This window comes from Microcaecilia unicolor, chromosome 8 (assembly GCF_901765095.1).
Source record: "Microcaecilia unicolor chromosome 8, aMicUni1.1, whole genome shotgun sequence".
NCBI lineage: Eukaryota > Metazoa > Chordata > Amphibia > Gymnophiona > Siphonopidae > Microcaecilia > Microcaecilia unicolor.
The window spans coordinates 51507345-51530891 of record NC_044038.1 but is presented as its reverse complement, the minus strand read 5'-3'; the positions used below and the strand labels follow the sequence as shown (position 1 = coordinate 51530891).

Below are 23547 nucleotides of genomic sequence, written 5' to 3'. Positions count from 1 at the left end.
ATCCCGTTCAAACAAGACATAACCGAAATCACAAATGAAATCACACACAGCCTCCAAATAATGAACTTATGGGCGGACGCATTCCAACTAAAGCTAAATGCAGAAAACACACAACGTCTCTTCCTGTCCTCACAATACAACACAAACAAACCCAATACCATAAACACCCCAGACTACACACTCCCGGTCTCAGACAGCTTGAAAATTCTGGGAGTCACAATCGACTGAAATCTCACACTCGAAGATCATGCGAAAAATACAGCAAAGAAAATGTTCTACTCAATGTGGAAACTTAAAAGGATCAAACCTTTCTTCCCAAGGGAAGTATTCCACAGCCTAGTTCAATCAATGGTGCTAAGTCATCTAGATTACTGCAATGCCATCTATGCCGGATGCAAAGAACAAATCATCAAGAAGCTTCAAACCGCTCAAAACACAGCAGCCAGACTCATATTTGGGAAAGCGAAATACGAAAGCGCCAAACCCCTAAGAGAAAAACTACATTAGCTCTCACTAAAAGAACGAATCGCGTTCAAAGTTTGCACCCTGGTCCACAAAATCGTCTACGGGGAAGCCCCGACCTACATGTCAGACCTTATAGACTTGCCTACTAGGAACGCAAAAAGATCATCACGCACATTCCTCAATCTCCACTATCCTAACTGTAAAGGGCTAAAATACAAATCCATATACGCGACCAGTTTCTCATACATCTGCACGCAGCTATGGAACGCACTACCGAAGGCCATAAAAACAACGCAGGATCTAACCATCTTCCGAAGACTACTGAAAACAGATCTTTTCAAGAAGGCATACCATAAACATCCCTCTTAAATACTAAATAATAACATTATACACGATCCATACAAAACCGAACTTTTATCGCATAACTGTTTAACCTCTTTGCCATTAATGATCAAGCACTACCACTTTAAACCTATGTAGAACAGGGTCTCTCTATAGTTGATGACCTGTTACAATCTAATTTATTACTCAGGAACCTTCTTGCAATACCATAATGTATTCTTCTTTACCATGTGTGTATGCACATGGTATATACATATACCATGATCTGTCCCATATATATAATGTTCCATGTATGTTACCATGTATGTATGCACCTTAATGCAACACCATTTGTAATTCTGCTACCCGGAAATGGCAACCGCCATTACGGCAAATGTAAGCCACATTGAGCCTGCAAATAGGTGGGAAAATGTGGGATACAAATGCTAAAAATAAATAAATAAATAACCATGCAACTATGAATCCATAAGGAAATAAATGCAGACTGCACTAAGAAATGTGTGTGTGTGTGTGTGTGGGGGGGGGGGGGGGGGGGTGTTATCTCTGTTTTGTAGGGGCACCCAAAATGCAGGTTATGATTTGTCTGGTAAAAAGAATGGCAGCACGGTGACTTGATTTTGGGTGCCAAATAGACACGCAAAATAAACTTTAATATAAACTAGGAAGTTGAAAGAAAGCTAGAGCTTTGAAACCCAGAGGAGTTAAGGTAGAAAACATACTCACTGCACACCAGAGCCAGGATCATTCGGAGAAGCTTATACGGACAGCGCATACCAGCCCAGTTCTGAGAGGAAGGAGAGAGAGGGGATGTCAGAATAACTGAATTAATGGCTATTCTCCACACTGATGAAGTAGGATTTTCTTGGTCAGTCACACTCTTTATTCACTTACTATCTCCCCCTGACTTCTGGGCTTTGAGCTTCTCAATCAGAAGATATGTAAATCCCACCGTGATAGCAGGTGAGTGGGTTCTGTAGCTGAAGTCATGGATCTTCATTTAACACAGTCAGACTTTCTCTTGGGTTAGACCTCTACCAACTCCTTTGGTGAGTCTGGCCACAGAGACCACAGCTCCCTTGAGAGCCAGACACGTGAGTGTGTGAACCAGCAGGCATGACTGTAGAATGCTAGCATGGGAATCCTTCTACCGCAGCAATTTTGATGGAAGGTTTTCAGTAAATGTTCTAAATTCCTACACTTTATTTCACTAATGTCCTCAGAATATTCCTTCCATAGCAACTCAAACAAACATAGTGACCAGAAAATCCTGGCTGCGACATATGAACATAGCAGAAAGGTAAAACACCCACAGGGGCAATGCACGAGCAGGGCAGGAAGGCAAAATGTTCACGGGAGAATGCATGAGCAGGTGCAAAGGCAAAACATTACCCGAGACAATGCATGAGCAAGGTACAAAGGCAATACGTTTCTAGGGTCAATGCACTAGCTAGACAGGTAGGCAAAATATTCCCAGGAGCAGTACACAAGCAGAGCAGGAAGGTAAAATGCTACCTGAGACAATGCATAAATAGGGCAGGTGAATGCACTAGCAAGGCAGGTAGGCAAAAAAACATTTCCAGGGTCAATGCATGAACAGAGCAGGAAGGCAAAATGTTCCTGGTGCAATGAATGAGCAGGGCGGGAAGGCAAAACACTACCCAAAACAATATGAGAGCAGGGCAGGAAGGTAAAATGTTCCTGGTGCAATGCAAGAACAGGGCAGGAAGGCAAAACAGTCCCAAGGGCAGTGCAGGAAGGTAAAATGCTCTCAGAGGCAGAGTGAAGCCCCAGGAGTGACAAAATTCCTCCACATTTAGTCAGAAATAGAGGAGTGTGGTAGCCGTGTTAGTCCACTCTTAAGGTTATCAATAGAAATCAAACAAAATGTATTAAGTTATGTCCAATAAAAAAGGTATCTTATTTTCTTTTCCATGTTTTATTTTGTTTGATTTCTATTGATAGTCAGAAATAGAAAATTGCAGAAGCTAAGCAAAGAGACTCAGGCTTTACACAGGGGAGCCTGTCAAACATATGGCATGCTTCCCCTAGTCCACAAAAAGAAAATATTTTAGCCAAAAATATAGGCTAACTGAAGTGATCAACAAGAAGAACCAGAAGCAACAAATTGTGGTAGATCAAAGACTGCAGGATACCAGATTCCTTTCATGTTGGCAGTCCACCTGACCAATAAGTAAGTTTGCACTTAAGCCTGAATTTTTTTCATTTAGAGGCTCATTTTCAAAGCACATAGACTTACACATAGGTTACTATCAGGGGCATTTTCGAAAGAGAAGGGTGCCCATCTTCCGACACAAATCGGGAGATGGGCGTCCTTCTCTCAGGGTCGCCCAAATGGCATAATCGAAAGCCAATTCTGGGTGTCCTCAATTGCAGTCCGTCGCGGGGACGACCAAAGTTCACGGGGGCGTGTTGGAGATGTAGTGAAGGTGGGACTAGGGCGTACTTAAGAGATGGGCGTCCTTGGCCGATAATTGAAAAAAGAACGGCGTCCCTGACGAGCATTTGGTTGACTTTACTTGGTCCATTTTGTTTCATGACTAAGCCTCAAAAAGGTGCCCAAACTGACCAGATGACCACCGGAGGGAATCGGGGATGACCTCCCCTTACTCCCACAGTGGTCACCAACCCCTCCCACCCTAAAAAAAAAAATTAAATTTTTTTTTTTGCCAGCCTCAAATGTCATACCCAGCTCCATGACAGCAGTATGCAGGTCCCTGGAGCAGTTTTAGTGGGTGCAGTGCACTTCAGGAAGGTGGACCCAGGCCTATCCCCCCCTACCTGTTACACTTGTGGTGGTAAATGTGAGCCCTTCAAAACCCACCCGAAACCCACTGTACCCACAAGTAGGTGCCCCCCTTCACCCCTTAGGGCTATGGTAGTGGTGTACAGTTGTGGAGAGTGGGGTTTTGGGGGGGTTTGGGGGGCTCAGCACCGAAGGTAAGGGAGCTATGCACCTGGGAGCAATTTGTGAAGTCCACTGCAGTGCCCCCTAGGGTGCCCGGTTGGTGTCCTGGCATATGAGGGGGACCAGTGCACAAAGAATGCTGGCTCCTCCCATGACCAAATGGTCGTTTTTGAGATAGACGTCCTTGGTTTCCATTATGGCCGAAAACCAGGGACGACCATCTCTAAGGTTGACCATCTCCACATTTAGGTCGATCATCTCTAAGGTCGACCTAAATGTTGAGATTTGGGCGTCCCTGACCGTATTACCGAAATGAAAGATGGACGCCCATCTTGTTTCGATAATAAGGGTTTCCCCGCCCCTTTGCCAGGACGTCCTTAGAGATGGTCGTCCCTGTTCGATTATGCCCCTCCACGTAATTTTTAAGTCTATGTGCTTTGATAAAGAGCACCATAATGTTGCTTGACAGGTCTTAAGTCTTTGAATGTTGAGAGACAAATGTGGTCACGTTGGTTTGGGTACCAATCAATTTTATTTATTTTTTTGTATATCATACTGCTATCCTGCAGTCTTTGATCTACCACACTTTTGTTTCTTTTCGTCATCTTGTTGATCACCACTGGCTTTCTTTGTTTTGGATGGTTAACTGAAGTTAAACAGAGACCAGAGGCAGGCAAATGCTTACATCTGGAAGGAAGTAAGTAGCCTTTTCACTGTAAAAGCTGGGTGCTCCTGGTTCTGTTTCAGTCTCTCGTATTTGTGGTCTGCAATGCTGATCAGGGCTGGTGTTAAATATGCTGGGGCCTAGGGCAGAAATTTAGTGGGGTCCCCAAAGCCCTCCAAAGCAGGCTGTATTTTGTTTGACTTTAGTTAGACATGGAGCCTCCCCTATCTTGGGGGGCCCAGGGCAATTGCCCTATTTGCACCCTCCTCCCAACACCGGTCCCGGTACTGAAATACAAATGTGATGCACACCTACATCCCTTCCCTCCCCCATCTCAATTCCTCCTCCAGCTCTCCGACACTGCACTGCCCCGACATTCCTTACTAGCCCAGCTACAGAGGCCAGTACAGACTGGGTTACCATGACAACGTTGGCCATATGAGCTGAGCAGAGGGCATAGACACCCCCGGAACCTCCGACGAGAGGAGCCCTCATGTCTGTGATGGAAACCGTCAGGGACCCTGTGGTGCAGAGTGAAAAGAACGGCAGCAAAGAAGAAGAAGAAGAGGAGAAAGAAGAAGAAGGGTTTCAGCCAAAACCACAGTACAGATGCATTCTCCAGGAGAGATGCCCTTCATAGGATCCAATGGGACATTTACTGTGGGGTAGAAGTTGGGATGGGGTCATTGTAAAGATCCAAAAGGAAGAAAAGAGGCTCTGAAAGTTATAAACACAAAACTTCAGCTTTACTTACTGTTAATATTTGTGAATTTATCCAACGTAATGCAGGCATATATTAAGCATACACAAAATACATATTCACTTTTGCTATAACAAAAACGGGCTGGTTTTCAGACCACTGTAGGCACAGTTTCCCCTGGATTCTATGCAGGTCACCCAAAGTTGGGCGCACAAATTTGGGCATGGATCCCAGATCCACATGTAAACTAATTAATTAATGAGATGTTAAAAATCACTAATTGGTGATAATTGGCAGTCATTTGGGTTTAAGTGCAGATCTGCCTATGCCCTATTCTATAAAATGCGCACCTAAATTTTATTGCGCACAATTCATAAAGGGGTGTGGCATGGGCAGGTCAGGGGGGTTCCCAGAAATTAGGCACGAAATTTATAGGTCCAACTGCCATTAGTTGCAGGCCAGGATTTACACCAGGTTTCAGCAGGCACATGTGCCACGCCCAAAGTTAGGAAAGAGATCTGCACTAAAAGGCCCTTTTACTAAAGGGTTAGTGCGAGGCAATAGGTTTGCTCTGTGCCAATCCGGAACTATCGCCGGGATACCACAGAAGCCCAGTGGTAATTCCGCTCCCAGCGCGCCATTCCTGGCACTTTGGAAATTTATTTCTGTATTTTTCAGTTACCACCAGGTTAGTGCGGGAGCCCTTACCGCCACCTCAATGGGTGGAAGTACGTGCTCCCCCCGAAATGGCCACAAAGCGAGCGCAAACTTACCGTACGGCCATTTCTTTCTTTAGCCTTTGTACCAGGGGCGTAGCCAGATTTCGGCGGCAGGGGGGGTCCAGAGCCTGAGGTAAGGGGGCACATTTTAGCCCCCTCCAGCGCCGCTGACCGCCCTGCCATTTTTGCCCCCCCCCCCCCCCCGCTGCCACCACCACCTTTGACCCCCCTGGCACCAACCGCACCAACCTGTGACCCCTCTTCCCGCTGCTACCAACCCTCCCCCGCTGCCGCCTTCTCTGGCGTGGCTGCGTTGCTGATTTGCAAGGCTTCTGTTTCTGTGAGTCTGACGTCACAGAAACAGAAGCCTTGCAGATCTGCAACGCGGCCGCGCCGGAGAAGAGGACTTCGGCTGGCGGGGGTTGGGGACCCCCACCAGCAAAGGTACCCGACGACAACAGCGGGGGAGGGTTGGCAGCAGGAGGGGGGTTGAAGGGGTTGGAGGTGGGGAGGGGGCAGGGCAAAATCTACGGGGGCCCATGCCCCTGTGGCCCCACGTAGCTACGCCCCTGCTTTGTATAGTAAAAGGGGCCTCGGCACGCGGCAAAAACACACGCTGCCAGTATCACAGGGCCTCTTAATGCAGGTTTGTAAAATGGCCCCTAAGCTAGTATTCTGTAAAGGGTGCTTTGCAAAATAGATCCTAAATCTCAGTAAGTTGCTACAGTAAGTTTGGGCCTGCCAATTAACCACCTGATGATTTTAAAACATTTTCAATTAATTATCTGATCATTGTTTTGATACAGTGTTATAGCCTCATCAGTCAGATCACTCTGCTAGGCAGTGTCTATAGAATTCTTATGTGAGACCACCTGTTAAAAAGGAGAGGAAGCAAGTTACAGGGGCAAGCGGCATTTAGATTATATGCCCTAAGTTTGTGGAATTCTGTACCAGATAAAAGGAGTGTGTTTATGTTTATTATCAGTTTTGTACCACGATTCAAAAACTTATCAAAGCAATAGAGGTCTACTCAGTTTTTGAACGGAGCTGAAGACTCTTAGTTGTGCTTACATATAATTTATTATGGGTTGCCTTATTGTTCTTTTCTGAAATTAGATTTGATTGTTTTTATATTTTATGTATGTTTTATTTTAATATATATGTGTTTCTTATGCTTAACCTAGAATCGTGGAGGTTGGGCTGGTTAGATAGAACAGATACATAAATTAATGCTATATAGAGGATAATGGGTCATGGATTTGATATACTGCCTTTCTGTGGTACAACCAAAGTGGTTTACACGTATTACATGTAGGTACTTTCTCTGTCCCTAGTGGGCTCATAATCTAAGTTTTTGTACCTGGACAATGGAGGGTAAGTGACTTGCCCAGAGTCATAAGGAGCTGCAATGGGAATTGAACCCAGTTACCCAGGGTCTCAGCCCACTGCACTAACCATTAGGCTACTCCTCCTGACACAATGGGCTTTTCTTTCTTCTTCTTTTTTTTTTAAATTTAAACAGGCAATTTTATTGAAAGGATCAGCAAACAAACAGCATTGCAAATGAAGTAGACACATATCCACTAAAACAGATTGATCCTAAACAGGCACCAGAATACAAAAATACCTATTTTTGAAAAACAGTAAGGAAATGCCAACAAGATACAGAAGGAACAAATCAGGACTCCCACCCATAACACCTCCAACCCCCCCCCAACCCCTCCACATCACCCCATAAAAACAAGACAAGAATCAATACAAACCCAAACTATGCAACAGAAACAAGTATAGGGACCCATATTTTCCCCCACTTGTTTAGTGTCTTTCACTGAGGCCAATAACTTCTCCATTTCACAAATGTACCATAACAAGTTATAAAAATAATATTCAGATCCACACTAATGCTGATGATGTTTGAGAAATCAAAAAACAATACAAGCAGAGTAATACTGTCTATATATCAAAAAATCACAGGGGGAAAAAGTCTCAACAAGTGCGGCAATTATCCTATATAATAATTCTCACCTCCAACGTTCTATGCTTGGGACCGTGGCTCCCTGGTTGCAAGTGGTCTGCGAGGCAGACACGCACGGACGTCACTGATGTCAACACAGCTGATTCCAAGGCAAGGGGAGGAGTAGGGAAACACGCCAGCGTGTTTCCCTACTCCTCCTACCGCCTCGGAATCAGCTGTCACCCCCCCCCCGCGCTATGGCCCCCTCGAAACCCACCCCCTCCCGCAAACCTGTCGATCCCCCCCCCATGGAACGCCAAAAACTGCCGCCACCGCCACTGGCGGTAGTTTTCGCTGGCACGGGGGGGGGGGGAACGACAGGTTCGCGGAAGGGGGGGTTCGAGGGGGCCGTAGCACGGGGGGGGGGGGGGGAATTGCCTGCCTAAGGCCCGTTTCCTTGCCTACAGAAGTGGGCCTTTTTTACTAGTTTAAACATAAAACCTATTGCACGCACAACAAGTCATCATTGACTGAAAAAACCCCCCAATGAAAAAAATAATAAAAAAAATGTTTTTTTAATGCTGTTATTATGGAACCAAATACTCAAATCATATGTCCAAAAATCTTAGTGCAATGCTGTAGAGTCATGCATCGACAATCAATACCAGCTTGCGTGTAAAATGTGCCAAAAGCCACTTATCTTGTATTTATGGTATAAGTCCCAATCTGTTCCTACTCCTAGAATCTACACGCGAGTAGGAACAGATTGGGACTTATACCATAAATACAAGATAAGTGGCTTTTGGCACATTTTACACGCAAGCTGGTACTGATTGTCGATGCATGACTCTACAGCATTGCACTAAGATTTTTGGACATATGATTTGAGTATTTGGTTCTATAATAATAGCATAAAAAAATTTTCAAAAAAAATTTTTTTTTTCATTGGGGGTTTTTTCAGTCAATGATGACTTGTTGTGCGTGCAATAGGTTTTATGTTTAAATAATTGCTGCACTTGTTGAGACTTTTTCCCCATGTGATTCTTTGATATATAGACAGTATTACTCTGCTTGTATTGTTTTTTTGATTTCCCATAACAAGTTATACCATTTAAGCACTGAAGGGCAACAGGCTTGCTTCCAGGAACAAGCAATCACCAGACGAGCTGCGCTGAAACAATGCTTCGAAAACAAACAGCCATTGTTACTGTCTCCCAGAAGGATCTTGTTAAATAGAAATACAGCAGGATCCCATGGAAACGTGTGCCCATGTCAGCACTGTACATGAGCACAGACAGACTTCCAAAAAGCCACCACCTATCTAAAGGACCACTAAAAGTGACCCAAGGTACCAGGCTGACCAAAAAGGAACCAGCACACAGGGGAGGCAGTAGCAAACATATGGTGAAGTCTCTTCCGGATCAAATACCAGTGATAGTTTAGCACAGTTCTCCTGAATATTCACAGCTGGGGATACCTTGACCTTGCTTCTCTACAAGATGGCCGCTGCCTAGAGGTCTCGAGAGCTACCAGCTCCGGTGACCCAGGTCGGAAATCGGCCTAAAGTGAGGGTCAATTGGCCCCACGCATGAAGATCTTGCCTCAAAGACAGGAGAGTGTGAGGGTGGACAGGAGCCTCCCGCGAACGTCCCGCCGAGGGTGGACCGGAGACTCCCGGAGCCCCTCACGGAAGTTCTTCCCTCAAAGGCAAGAGTGAGTGTGAGGCTAGACCGGAACCCCCCGCGGACGTCCCGCCGAGGACAGGCCGTTGCCGAGTACCGAAGGCTGCTGAATCAGGTAGCCGCTGCCGAGTGCCGGACACCGAGCACTGACCACGGATTCCACCCTGCCCGGAAACGCCGTGACACTTGTGGAAGTATCTTGCTGGGGGGGTCGCCGCCGAGGGTGGAATGGGAGATTAGCAACTGGCCCGTGACCAGTGCGAGACGCGGCTGCACACGGGAGTTCCAAGCCCCGAGAACTGTGTCGGGTGGAGAAGCGGGCGGGCCCCGGCCGGGTTGAGTCACAACTGCATGCAGGAGCCCAGGTTTTAAGCGTGAGGCCAGTGGAACAACAGACGACTTCCCCAGGACGACGTGCACCGCGGAAGCCCAAGGTCTGGAGAACACAGCCAAGCTGTGCAGCCGTGCAGCGGATGACTGGGGGAAAAGAGTGCGGCAAGGCATGGCCCGGGCCCAGCTGACAATGCCACGTGGCCTCCACAACACAACCCACCCTCCTCTGGTCACTACCTCAAATCACTACTACTACACTAAGAAAACAGAGTCTCTTGCCCTGAGACAACACTATAAAACACCTAACTAAAGTAGAAAGGTGCTTCAATAATGAAAACACCAGTGCCTCATTTGCAATAAAGATTACTAAAGTTAGAGGGACTAATATACTAAGCACAACCCAGGAAGCCACAAAGACCGAGATGCCTCACTTGCTAGTGGGTCCAGTATTTACTTAAAGATAAAAATTCATAACAGGAGACCCTCACATCAACATAAAATCATGTTTCGCCATGTGGCATATCAAGCTGTTTGGAGTGGCACCACCACTATTTTGGACGTTTTTGTGAGAACGCGATGATTGTGGCTTTCGCAACCCCCAAGCGCCTTCCGCCTGTTCGACCACCTACCCTCCCCTGCAACACAGCTGTCTCTCCTCAGCTTCCTACCTTCAACCACTACCACAGTTCCCAGAACTACGGAGCCTCTGTGCCCTGGGACAATACTCCATACATCTAACTGGTGCTACATTTATATGAAAGACACCACACCATAGGACAGCACTCCCGATCATCTGACTGTGAGTAATCTTCCTACCTCCAAACTGACAACAAAATGAATACAGTCCAAGTACTCCTAGCAATATACTCCCTATCACTGATTTACCTAACACTATCCATCCCATTCGCAGATAACAATATCATACCCATCCTACAGAATCACCAAAGACTGATCAGACAATCCACACCTCACCAAGCAGACAATCACCAAAACAAAGGAAAAATACCTACATGTAGACAACATCAACAAAACAGAATGAAAAACCACAACAAATACACACTAACTAAGGAACGACAACTAACAAAAATCCGCATATCACCAAATATAGAAGCCCCATACCAAAATATTCAAGTGGGCTACATTAACGCTGGATCCGCAGTTAACAAGATATCAACAATAACAGATTGGATCATGTCAGAAAACCTCGATCTAATTCTCATCAATGAAACCTGGATCCACAATCAAAAGGACCCCATAATCCTTGATCTATGCCCTCTAGGATACAAAGAGGGGCATAATGGAACAGAAACGCCTATCTCCATGGGCGTTAATCTCCGAGAACGGGTCCGTGAAGGGGCGGACCAAACTGTATTTACGAAAAAAATAGACGCCCATGTTTTATTCGCCAATGTGTGCTAGGGGGCACTTTTACAAAAACAAAAAAACAGGTAAAAGAGCTCCCAGGTGCATAGCACCCTTCCATTGTGTGTTGAGCCCCCCCAAATCCCCCTCAAAACCCACTGCCCACAAGTCTACACCATTACTATAGCCCTAAGGGGTGAAGGGGGGCACCTACATGTGGGTACAGTGGGTTTGGGGGGGTTGGACGACTAATAAGCATTAAGCAGCACAATTGTAACAGGTAGGGGGGATGGGCCTGGGTCGACCTGCCTGACGTCCACTGCACCCCCTAACAACTGCTCCAGGGACCTGCATACTGCTGCCTGGGAGGAGGGTATGACATTTGAGGGTGAAAATAAAAAGTTGTGAAACATCATTTTTTTGTGGTGGGAGGGGGTTAGTGACCACTGGGGGAGTCAGGGGAGGTCATCCCCAATTCCCTCTGGGGGTAATCTGGTCATTTAGGGCACTTTTTGGGGCCTTATTCGTGAAAAAACAGGGTCCAGGAAAAGTGCCCTAAATTCTAGCTACAAACGCATCCATTATCGGCGAAGGGCGCCCATCTCTGTTTGGGTGATAACCACGCCCCAGTTCCGCCTTCGACACGCCTTCGACACGCCCCCGTCCACTTTGTCCGCATCCGCGACGGAGTGCAGTTGAAAGCGACCCAAATTCGGCTTTTGATTATACCGCGTTATTCGTTTTTGTGAGATAAACGCCCATCTCCCGATTTAGGTCGGAACTTGGGCGTTTTTCTCGTTCGATTATAAGCTGGAAAATCACTCACTGGACCAGAAAGGAAAAGAAAGGCGGAGGCATAGCATTAATTTACCGCTCCCACTTCACCGCCGAAACTACTGCCGAGTCTATAACAACCCAACTTGAAATAGCCTCAATCAGAATCCACAACAAATCCCTGCTTGATCACCTGAACTGCGTCCTGTTCTACAGACCACCCGGTAATTGGAACGAAAGCCAGTCTAACTTCATGGACTTCATCTCAAACACTTGTATAACCAACTCCAACATACTAATACTAGGTGACATAAACCTTCACCTAGAAGACCCAAACTCTACCAATGCACGAGAATGTAAGGAATTCTTCCACACATGGGATCTCAAATGGCCACACATGCAAGCTACCCACATTAAAGGACACACATTGGACCTCTTCTCACACAAATTGTCCACAGACCACAACATACTAGTAACAGACATCAAATGGTCAGCAACACCTTGGACCGATCACTACAAACTAAACCTATCTCTAAATTGGTGGAAGAAGGGATCAGACTGCCCACAAGAACCTACAACCTACAGCACAAGAGGCCAAATAGATCCAATAGTATTCTGGCAACAGATATACGACAATGAATGGACAGCACGAATGGACTCCATACACTACCTCCCTGATTGGGACGAAAGATGCAGAAGTGTACTAGACGAAATAGCACCCTTAAGAACAAGAACAACAAGAAGACAAAACTCGATCCTATGGTTCAATAACGAACTAAAAAAACTCAAAACACAAACCAGGAAACTCAAATGAGCATGGAAAAAAGTAAAAGATGAACACACACTCAACGCATGGAAACAAATACAGAGAAAATACAAATATGCAATAAGACAAATCAAAAGATCATACTACAAGACCAAAATAGGGCCAGACTACAAAGACATACATAAACTTTTCCAACTCATGAACAAACTAATTGATACCACACCGGTCACCACAGCCAACACAGACACCCCATCAGCAGAAAACCTTGCTAAATACTTCAATGAGAAAATTATAAAGCTACTAAACACGCTACCACTCAACACCACCGACCAAGAAAAATTCACTGAACGTCTGGACCCAATCCTCAATGAATATCCAGCAGACTGAATCTGGACAAACTTCACTCTACTTACCGATGAAACTGTCACCCAAGCAATCAACAGGTTCACCAAATCCTACTGCAAACTGGACATATGCCCCAGCAACCTAATAAAATCTGCCCCTCAATGCTTCATAACAGACCTCACGTTGCACCTAAACTATATGCTACAACATAGACTCTTCCCTAAAGATAAAGGAAACATACTACTCACCCCAATACCTAAAGATTCAAAGAAAAAAGAAATGACATAACCAACTACCGCCCAGTAGCATCTATTCCCCTGGCAGTCAAACTAATGGACAGTATGGTAACCAAGCAGCTTACTGACTACTAAACAAATTCTCAATATTACATGAATCACAATCAGGATTCCGATCCAACCACAGCACCGAAACAGTACTAATCACTCTCCTAACCAAATTCAAACAAGTAATTGCAACTGGCAATAGTGTACTCCTCCTACAATTCGACATGTCCAGCGTGTTCGACATGGTAAACCATAAAATACTATTAAACATCCTAGAATACTTCGGGATTGGAGGAAGCATACTTAGTTGGATCAAAGGCTTCCTAACCGCAAGAACATACCAAGTGATATCAAATTCGAATACATCATCACCATGGAAACCAGAATGCGGAGTACCCCAAGGATCACCGCTGTCACTGACCCTTTTCAACCTAATGATGACACCTCTAGCCAAATCGCTATCCAACCAAGGCCTCAATCCTTACATCTACACAGATGATGTTACGTTCTACACCCCGTTCAAACATGATCTAACAGAAATCACAAACGAAATCAAACACAGCTTCCAAATCATGAATTCATGGGCGGATGCAGAAAAAACACAATGTCTCATCCTCTCATCTCAATATAACACGAACAAACCCACCACTATAAACACCCCAGACAACACCCTTGCTGTTTCAGATAGCCTGAAAATTCTCGGAGTTACAATTGTCTGAAATCTTACACTAGAAAGCCATGCAAAAAAAACAACAAAGAAAATGTTCCATTCAATATGGAAACTCAAGAGTAAAACCTTCCTTCCCAAGGGAAATATTCCGCAGCCTGGTACAATCAATGGTGCTAAGCCACCTAGATTACTGCAATGCAATATGTGCCGGATGCAAAGAACAAATCATCAAGAAACTCCAAACTGCCCAAAACACAGCAGCCAGACTCATATTTGGAAAAATGAAATACGAAAGCGCCAAACCCCTAAGAGAAAAACTACACTGGCTCCCACTTAAAGAACGTATTGCGTTCAAAATTTGCACTCTGGTTCATAAAATCATCCGCGGCGAAGCCCCGGTCTACATGTCAGACCTCATAGACTTACCAACCAGGAATACAAAAAGTTCAGTACGCACATTCCTAAATCTCCATTACCACAGCTGCAAAGGACTAAAATATAAATCAACATATGCATCCAGCTTCTCCTACAGAAGTACGCAACTATGGAATGCACTACTATATGCCATAAAAACAATGAACGACCTAACAAACGCAATACCACTTTATTTCTCATTCCGATAATGAATTCTCTATACTTGATTGCTTAATCTACTCTGTCACTTATGAACTTTAACACAATACCACTTTGTATTTCTCATTCTGGAAATGGCGATCGCCATTACGGAATAATGTAAGCCACATTAAGCCTTCAAATAGGTGGGAAAATGTGAGATACAAATGCAACAAATAAATAAATAAAAGCAATCTCCATGGCCTGCCGATTACCAGCTTCATAACTAACCCCCAACTCAGTCGCCCATCTCCGAAGACACCTATAAACAATAGGCAAAGCATCCTAGTGATGACAGTACAGCCAGGAGATAAGAAACTTAGTGCTATAAAAATCTGCACAGAACCTTCCAAAAATGTCTCATTGCCAAGTAGTTTAGCCTTCAAGTTAGAAGTAGTGAAAAAATAATGAAGCTGATGGTAAGCTACAAAATCATTTGGAGGCAATTTATATCTTCTGGATAAATCTGCAAAACTAAAAAAAAAAAACTCTCATCATCGACCACCTGCTCCCAACACTCCAAACCAAGCTGCCTCCACCTAATAAAAACTGATGGAGTACAACCCAGCGGAAATGCAGGGTTATAGTCAATGGGAGATAACTGTGACATGTGAGATATGATGGAGGTCTATAAAATAATGAGTGGAGTGGAAAGGGTAGACGTGAAGCGTTTATTTACTCTTTCCAAAAATACTAGGACTAGGGGGCATTCAATGACCGGTTTTTAATAACTCGGCCAGCAGTGTAGATGGGGCTTCCTTGAGTCCCGACGTCCGTGCGGCGCCACCACAACCAGGAAATACCGAACGGCTAGTGATTCGAAGGCCCTGGAGCCTGTAATGGAGGGGACCCTTGAAGAAAGGAGCCCAGCCGAACGTGGAGGAAGTGAAGGAAACCTGGTAGGACAGGGGTTTAAAAACTTTTCTTCAGTAATGAAAGAGAATTTACAGGGGATTTCCAATACTCCTTTTCCTGAGTTTAATAACGCAGCGGTGAAACCAGCCGTAGTGACTGTTGAATCACTATGGGATCTAACTTTCTCAATGCATTCTTCACTTCAGTTACTTTTGCTAAAAAATGCTGCTGAGATTAAGATGTTATCGGAAGCCCTGTTAACTCAGGAGCAAATTAACACCCAACTGTTGTCGGAAACGAAAGTATTTGATAGTAAAATTGCAAATCTGGAGAATTTGAATAAAGTCACAATTAAGGACAGTAATTTCGTTAAAAGGAAGTTGGAATATCTTGAAAATCAGCAGAGGAGACTTAATTTGCGGCTTGTCAATTTCCCCAGATCTCCTGTTATTTCTGCGGTTGAAATGGTTAAAAGATATTTGAGAGATGTTTTGGGGATGCCGGGTGAAGCTCGACCACCCATTATGAGAGTGGTATATCTTCAGACTTTGATACCATCTAAAGCTGGAGGAGATCAGGCGGTCGTGGATGGAGGACTGAACCTAACATCCTTTCTAGAATCTTCTCTAGAAGTTGTTACACAAAGGACAACAGCGGTGGTGACTTTTGCACTTGAGATGGATAGGGAGATGGTGTTACAGTTATTCTTTAAACATATGGACTCGATGTTTTTTGGTGCCAAAGTTAGGATTTTTCCAGATTTAGCTAAAGAAACTCAGGCTAGTTGTAGAGCCTTTTTGGCTCTGCGTCAAAGAGTATTAAATCTTGGGGCAACATTTACTCTTAAATTTCCCTGTATTTGTCGTTTCATTTATTTACAAAATAATTATCAATTTGCTGATCCAAAACAACTCGAGGACTTTATTAATGCTAAAGAAGCTGAGAATGCTATAGTTAAAGTTTAGATTTCCATACGGACACTGTATGGTAGATTGAGAATGTACCCGGAGTATGTAACAATTTGTTATTACTTTCCTATATGCTTTATAATATATCTTGGATCCATTTAAGTATTTCCAATATAGTGGTTGATGTTAAAAGTAATAATGTTTTCCGTATTGTGACAAGTATGCTTCTGTGAGAAGATGTGTATTTTGAAATAATAAATTAAAAAACAAACAAACAAACAAAAAAACAAATTGGAGAAAACTTTTCTTCACTCAATGTGTAATTAAACTCTGGAATTTGATGCCAGAGAATGTGGTTAAAGCAGTTAGCTTTGCTGGGTTTAAAAAAGGTTTGGACGGATTCCTAAAGGAAAAGTCCATAGACCATTATTAAATGGACTTGGGGAAAATCCATTATTTCTGGGATAAGCAGTATAAAATGTTTTGTACTTTTTTGGGATCTTGCCAGGTATTTGTGATCTGGATTGGCCACTGTTAGAAAAAGGCTTGATGGTCCTTTGGTCTGTCCCAGTGTGGCAACACTTATGTACTTATGTAAGAAAAAGTGTGCAAGATGACCGGACACAAACCAGGCTTTAGGGGCCAGATTCTATATAGTGCACCTAGCGTTTTGCACTGAAATCTAAGCATATTCCATAAAAATGTGCATAACTTAATTGGCTTAACAAGCTAATCAGCATTAACAACACCTAACAAGCAATAATGAGCACTAATTGGCAATAATTAGAATTTACGCAAACAACTTGCTAAGCTTATTCTGTAATGGACTGCACCTAAATTCTAATGCACGCAGTTCAAAAGGGGCATGGTCATGGGCGGAGAAATGGGTGGGAAGGGAACTGGCACTTGATATACCGCCTTTCTGAGGTTTTTGCAACTACATTCAAAGTGGTTTACATATATACAGGTACTTATTTTGTACCTGGGGCAATGGAGGGTTAAGTGACTTGCCCAGAGTCACAAGGAGCTGCAGTGGGAATTGAACTCAGTTCCCCAGGATCAAAGTCCACTGCACTAACCACTAGGCTACTCCTCCACTCCTTTCGTGGGTATTCCAAAATTAACGTGTGCTGCTATATAATTTGGCCCAGTCCATGTAAATCTACATGCAGGGATTTATGCCACATTTTCATTGGTAAATGGAGGTGTGTAGTTTTAGGGGCTGGGATATCAACTAAGCATATTCTATATACCGTGTCTAAATCTTATAGAATACGCTTAGGTGGAAATGCTTTCTGTGTGGATTTTTTAAGTGCTATATATAGAATCTGATCCTAAAGGTCTATTTCTGGGAGGGAGCCACAACAATTGACCCAACTTCAAAGGTCCTCCCACCATGTGCTGCTCCAAATGTACCCACAACTTATAACTGTGGGCTAGATACTAAATTGCTGCTTTAACTTGGGAAGTCCTTTAATACAATCCCAAGTGAAGGACCCCCAAGCACCCTCTTTTTTTTCCTATCAAGATACAAAATAGATAGCAAAAGCCTTGGACATTTGTTCTGCCAGATGAATTTCAAAAGACGCATTTGCATGAACCAAGAAGTCGATCAGAGAGAGGCACTAGTAAAGATTGGAAAAGATAAAACAAATGAGATAGCACATTCATTTTCACCGTAGCTATTCAACCAAACCACAAAAAAGTTAGACTCCCAGTGATATAAATCAGCTCTAATCTCTCTCAAAGGAACATAGCATTAGCCAGATCCTCAATCTTCTTTGTAATAAAACCCCCCAGGTAACACATAGCATTAGGGACTCAGGTAAAAGGATAAAGTTGCTGAAGAGCCCGATAATCTTCACGGGGCAAACCCTGAGCCATGACCTTGGTCTTGGTCAGACTGATCTTGAATCCAGAAACCCGACCATAATGGTCAAGCTTCTGAAAAAGTGCCAGAAAAGACTCCAAAGGAGAAAACAATGTCAAAAGAACACTGTCAGCAAAAGAGCTACTTTAGATTCCCACTCCCCCAGCCCTAAACCATGAATCCGCTGATTCCTCCGGATTTCCACTGCCAATGGCTCCATAACTACAGCAAATAGTAGGGGGGGGGGGGGGGGGGAGAGAGAACTAAAACCAAAGCTCTCCAAAGTTCTAAACAAAAAGTGCCAATGAACCCAATCAAAGGCCTTTTTGGCGTTGATTCCTAGCAAACAGTAGGGTTCCTGCCGTGATCTAGTCAAATACATCAGGTCAATCATACGTCGGATGTTATCAGATGCCTGTTGCTTTGGGACAAAACCAACCTGGTCCAGATGGACCAGAGAAGGCAGAGCCTCCACAAGCCTCGATGTCAATATCTTCACCAGGATTTAATATCGGTATTCAGAACAGAAATACGGCGGTAAGAAGAACAAACTGCCCCATCTTTATTAGGCTTGGGAAGGACTGCTATCCAGGAATCCTTCACAGTGGGCAGCAGTGCCCCTCCCGAGAGTACAAAATTTAAAACCTCAGCTAACAAAGGAGCCAACTGAGGAACAAATGACTTATAAAATTCACTGGCGAAACAGTTGCCTTGCCAGACGGAAGAGATCAAATGGTCTTAAGCACCTCCTGAGCAGAGGCTGGAGCTTGCAACCTGGCCAACTGAGCCAACACCCCCTCTAAATAAGTTTGAATATAGAAATAAAATAGAGAAATCGCAAGAATAAAGAGCTTCATAAAAAGAATAAAATTTCTCCTTAATAGCAGAAAATTCCTTCCGTCCCTCTCCAGACTGCCCTTGCATCCTAAACAAAGTCCGCTTCATCTGTAATTTATGCAACTTATCTGCCAACTGTCTACTGATCTTATTACATTCCATATAACTGGCAAGCCGCAGTTTAGCATTAATTAAGTCAAGATCACAAGAGAGCAATGCATCCAAATACAATCGAGCAGACTGCAGATCCCTATAGATTCTAGCAGATCCCGTTTATTTATGTTGGGTTTCTAGGCCCCAAATCTGATTCCTCCAATGCAATGCAGCAGCCGCTTTTTGACACGTCAATTGACCAGAACACCTCATAAAAAAGCCTCTGGTGACCGCTTTCAAGGCATCCCAAACAATCACAATGGAACGACCAAAGTTCAAATTAAAATCTAAGCATTCCTTAAGCACTTTAGAGTACTCTTTACAAGTATCCTGAAGAAGAGTATTATTGAACGTCCACCTCCTGTCCCTCATTAGTAATTCCTTATTCTCTAGGTAGATGCATTACAGTAGCCTAATTGTGATAATGCCATTTTTGGAATAAGTGAACAGAAGGTATTAGTTGCAAAGAATGGTCTTAGTTTTTTCAGTCTCCAGAGAGTATTAAATGCTTTAGCAACCACAGAGTTAACCTGGTCTGCACAATTCAGATGTTGGTCAATGATGACTTCTAATATTTCTAATTTAGTTTCTAGGTCAATGGTTGTCTGGTCAATGGTGAAACTGTTTTGCTCGAGGGTATTATGAATGTTGGAGATTTGTTTTTTCTCTGTTCTGTTTGAGGTGAAAAATAGTAGCCCAATTTTTTTATCAGGTCCAGGATTTTCTGGATTATGTCTAGGATGCTTTGGATTTGGCTCTCAAATGGTAAATAATGATGTTGTCAGTGTAGATAAAGGATTTAAGGCCTTTAGCTTCAAACAGTTGACCTAATGGTGCCATCATAATATTAAAGAGGATAGGAGAGATTGGAGAGTCTTGAGGCACACCACAATCTGGTGCCACACTGCAGACACAGTTTGCACCTTCTGTTGTTTACCAGCCGCTGTGAAACAAGAGTGCGAAGGAAAAGCACAGCAGTATTTCAAATTGTTAGCCTCTAAAGTCTGCTGCTGAAGGGTATAGGTGAAAATATCCTGATAAACAGTCACTAAACCATCGCTAAATGTCAAGTCTGTCTTCTGACATGCCAACGAGAAAAGGGAAAGGGAATTGGACTTGATATACCACCTTTCTGTGGTTACAATCAAAGTGAGGCAGTAAAAGACCAAACGGACTGTCCAATCTGTCCAGTTACTACATCACAATGCTTATTGCTCTAATCAAACTATGCAACTTGCGACAAATAAAATAAACTTTGACTACAATTTCTTAATACCCAAATTTCACAAAGGAGTTTTAAAAAACCACTCTTCTAAAATTCCCTTATGTGTAAAAGAAGGCAACTCAGGTGTAGATGTGTTTGGAGACAGAGTTTGGGCAGAACGTAGGCAGTCACAATTTAAGCCTATACTTTATAAAATACTTATATGTGACTATTTACACCAGCACCTGAGCTGGCAGAAACGTCTGCAGCTTCATTTTAACCAAGATTTCTGCAGCTCTACTGGAGCAATTTTATAAAGACATTTGCAGAGGCATTTATGATGTGATGTCGAAGTTTGACTTTGATATAACAAAAGAGAGGGAACAAAGTACAAACTAAAGTCCAAACAAAAAAAAAAAAAAACAGCACCACGGGCCTTTAAAAATGGAACACAGTTCTTTAACGCTGAGAGTACAAAAACATCTATCAAGTGTCCATTTAAAAAACAATATTCGAGTTATTCCCCAAGTTTTCCACGTCATCACTGTGACCCCTGACGCAGGTGCTAGTCACCGAAACACGGCCCGTGTCGGGTCTTTTTGTCAAGGCTCATTCATTAAAGAACTGTGTTCCATTTTTAAAGGCCCGTGGTGCTGTTTTTTTTGTTTGAAGTTTGACTTTGGACATTTTACTCAAAACGTGCAGAATCTGAACAGCAAATATAGCGATTTTCAAAACAGCAAAAAGTCTAACTTTTTTTTTTTTAAATGGACACTTGATAGATGTTTTTGTACTCTCAGCGTTTATCTTTCTTGTTCATTTTCGAAAAAAAAAAAAAAAAGAAGCCTGTCCAAGTCAAAAACGCACAAAATCAAGAACTGGGGTGTAGGAGAAGCCAGCATTCTTAGTAAACTGACCACACAGACATCTCAGCAGAGCACTGGGGCACCCTAGGGGGCGCTGCAGTACACTTCACATAAAAGGTCCCTGGTACACATCTCACTGTTGCTCCCTTATATTGTATAGTGAGTGCTCCATAACCCACCAAAAACCTACTGTACCCAACTGTACACCATTACAATAGCCCTTATGGCTGCAGATGTCACCTATACATGGGTACAGTAGGTTTTTGAGGGCTGACACTTTCCACCACAAGAGTAACAGTTAGAGTGGATTATGGGCCCGGGTCCTCTTCTCCACAGTGCACTGTACCGACCACTAGGCTACTCCAGTGACCTGCTTGCTGCTCTAATAGGACTGGCCATAACATCTGAGACTGTCATAGAGGCTGGTATGTACTGTTTCTTTCATATCTTTGGGGAGTGGGAAGGGGTCAGTGACCACTGTAAGAGTAAGGGGGGGACATACCTTTATTCCTCCAGTGTCATCTAGGGCATTTCTTTTGTGGCTTAGTCGTTAAAACAGGTCTAGCTCAAAATGTCTTAGTTTTAGACCTGGACGGTTTTGTTTTCTTCCATTATGGCTGAAAAATGTCCAAGTCATAGGAATGCCCAAATCCCACCCTTAATACACCCCCAACATGCTCCCTTGACATTTGGATGCACTGCAGACAAACAGCATAGAAAACAGCTAAGTGAGATTCAAAAATACCGATTTGGACATTTTAGCGAGAAAAACATCCAAATGCTGCTTTATGCCACTTTTTAGATGTTTTTCTCTTTCAAAATTGAGCCCCACAGGTGCCTAAACATCTTTCTAAAATATCGTAAAAATATGCAAGTGCTTCATCTCCAAAGCTAAGTGACCTGTTATAAAATTACACTCTTAGCAGTCAAATGTTCTTGCTGGGACACCTTTACTGAGATTTATTCATTGTAGTTTAATTAGGTCTTGATTAACATAAATAACAAGCACTTTGAATTTAAGACCCATGCTTCCCTGCAGCGTAAGAGCCTTTACACACATTGGATTTTAAATCTTTATTCTTAGAAAGCTAATCATTTTTATTTATAAGATAAATGAGTTTGGCAAGTATTCAGTGATAAAACTATTCAACATCTGTTGTTTAATTACACTTAAATAATATAATGAGTTCTTCTGCTCCTGCCCCTTTATTCCCTTCCGATTATATTCTGGTACAAACACCTCTGCACCTTTCAGAAACAGCCTCTTCCCCTCTTCCAAGGGTTATTGATCTTAACAGCTTTTCAAATGGATGCAAGCAGCTCAGTGTTCAGCTGCAGTGATCAGCAGGGATTTTTACACACTGGTCACAGTGCTTAAAAAACGAAGGGGGTCGATATTTAAAATGATTTAATCTTTAAATCATGCTGGCCGTTCAGCACATTGACTGCCATGGCACTATCCTATTACTGCTAAGAGGTCTGGGAAAGGAGTTGGGAAGTTGGGGGTGGAGCTTGGGTGGACCTGGAAATTATCCATTCTATGCTGGTGCCTGGATACTTAACCGAGTAAGATCAACCATGTCCTGAGAAAACTACAAATGGTGTGAAACACCGCCGCATGTCTAAACCATGGAAAATCCCATTTCGAAACAGCCACCCCACTTCTTGAAGCCTTATACTGGCTCCCTGTCAAGGCAAGAATAACCTTTGAGCTCTGCACACCAGCCTACAGAATCATTTTCAGCCTAATAATCCTACCGATACGCAACATCAGCATAAAATTGGGAAACTATCTTACACTCCACTTCCCAAATTGTAAGGGTCTATGATACATATCAATTTACTCATCATGCTTCAAATATCTATGCACAATATACTGGAACACACTCCCAAAAGCCTTAAGAAGCATGAATAACCACTTGCTTTTTCATAAACAACTCAAAGTTTTTTTCTTCAAAATGTTTTTCTATGAAGACTCCGGGAGGACTCCAGATCAGTTTGCGCCTAGCGCAAAGCTATCAAAGCAGTTTATATTACAATAATGTTACAGAGAAAGAAAGGAAACACAATGTAAAAAGAAAAGATTCAGCAAGCCTATACCTTGCAGGACCCCAAAATCAAAGCAATCCATCATATCAGCAAAAAAAAGGAAAAGATTGTGTATTAAAATCTAATTGAAACTATTGCGTATTTAACAGGGAGGGCTCCTTGCGTAATAACATGGAAAGAACACTTCATCGTGTATGAGATGGAATA

General features: G+C 43.3%; 1 protein-coding gene across 1 annotated transcript in view; it reads right to left on the bottom strand.

Moving 5' to 3' along the window:
- RHBDL1 (rhomboid like 1) overlaps positions 1 to 23547 on the bottom strand; it is a 101936-nt gene that overhangs the window by 12279 nt on the left and 66110 nt on the right. The window contains exons 6-7 of the mRNA XM_030213342.1: positions 4818 to 4918; positions 1531 to 1591 (exon numbers count right to left, since the gene is read on the bottom strand). Of these exons, the coding sequence (XP_030069202.1) occupies positions 1531 to 1591; positions 4818 to 4918 (162 nt within the window). The remainder of the gene's footprint in view (positions 1 to 1530; positions 1592 to 4817; positions 4919 to 23547) is intronic.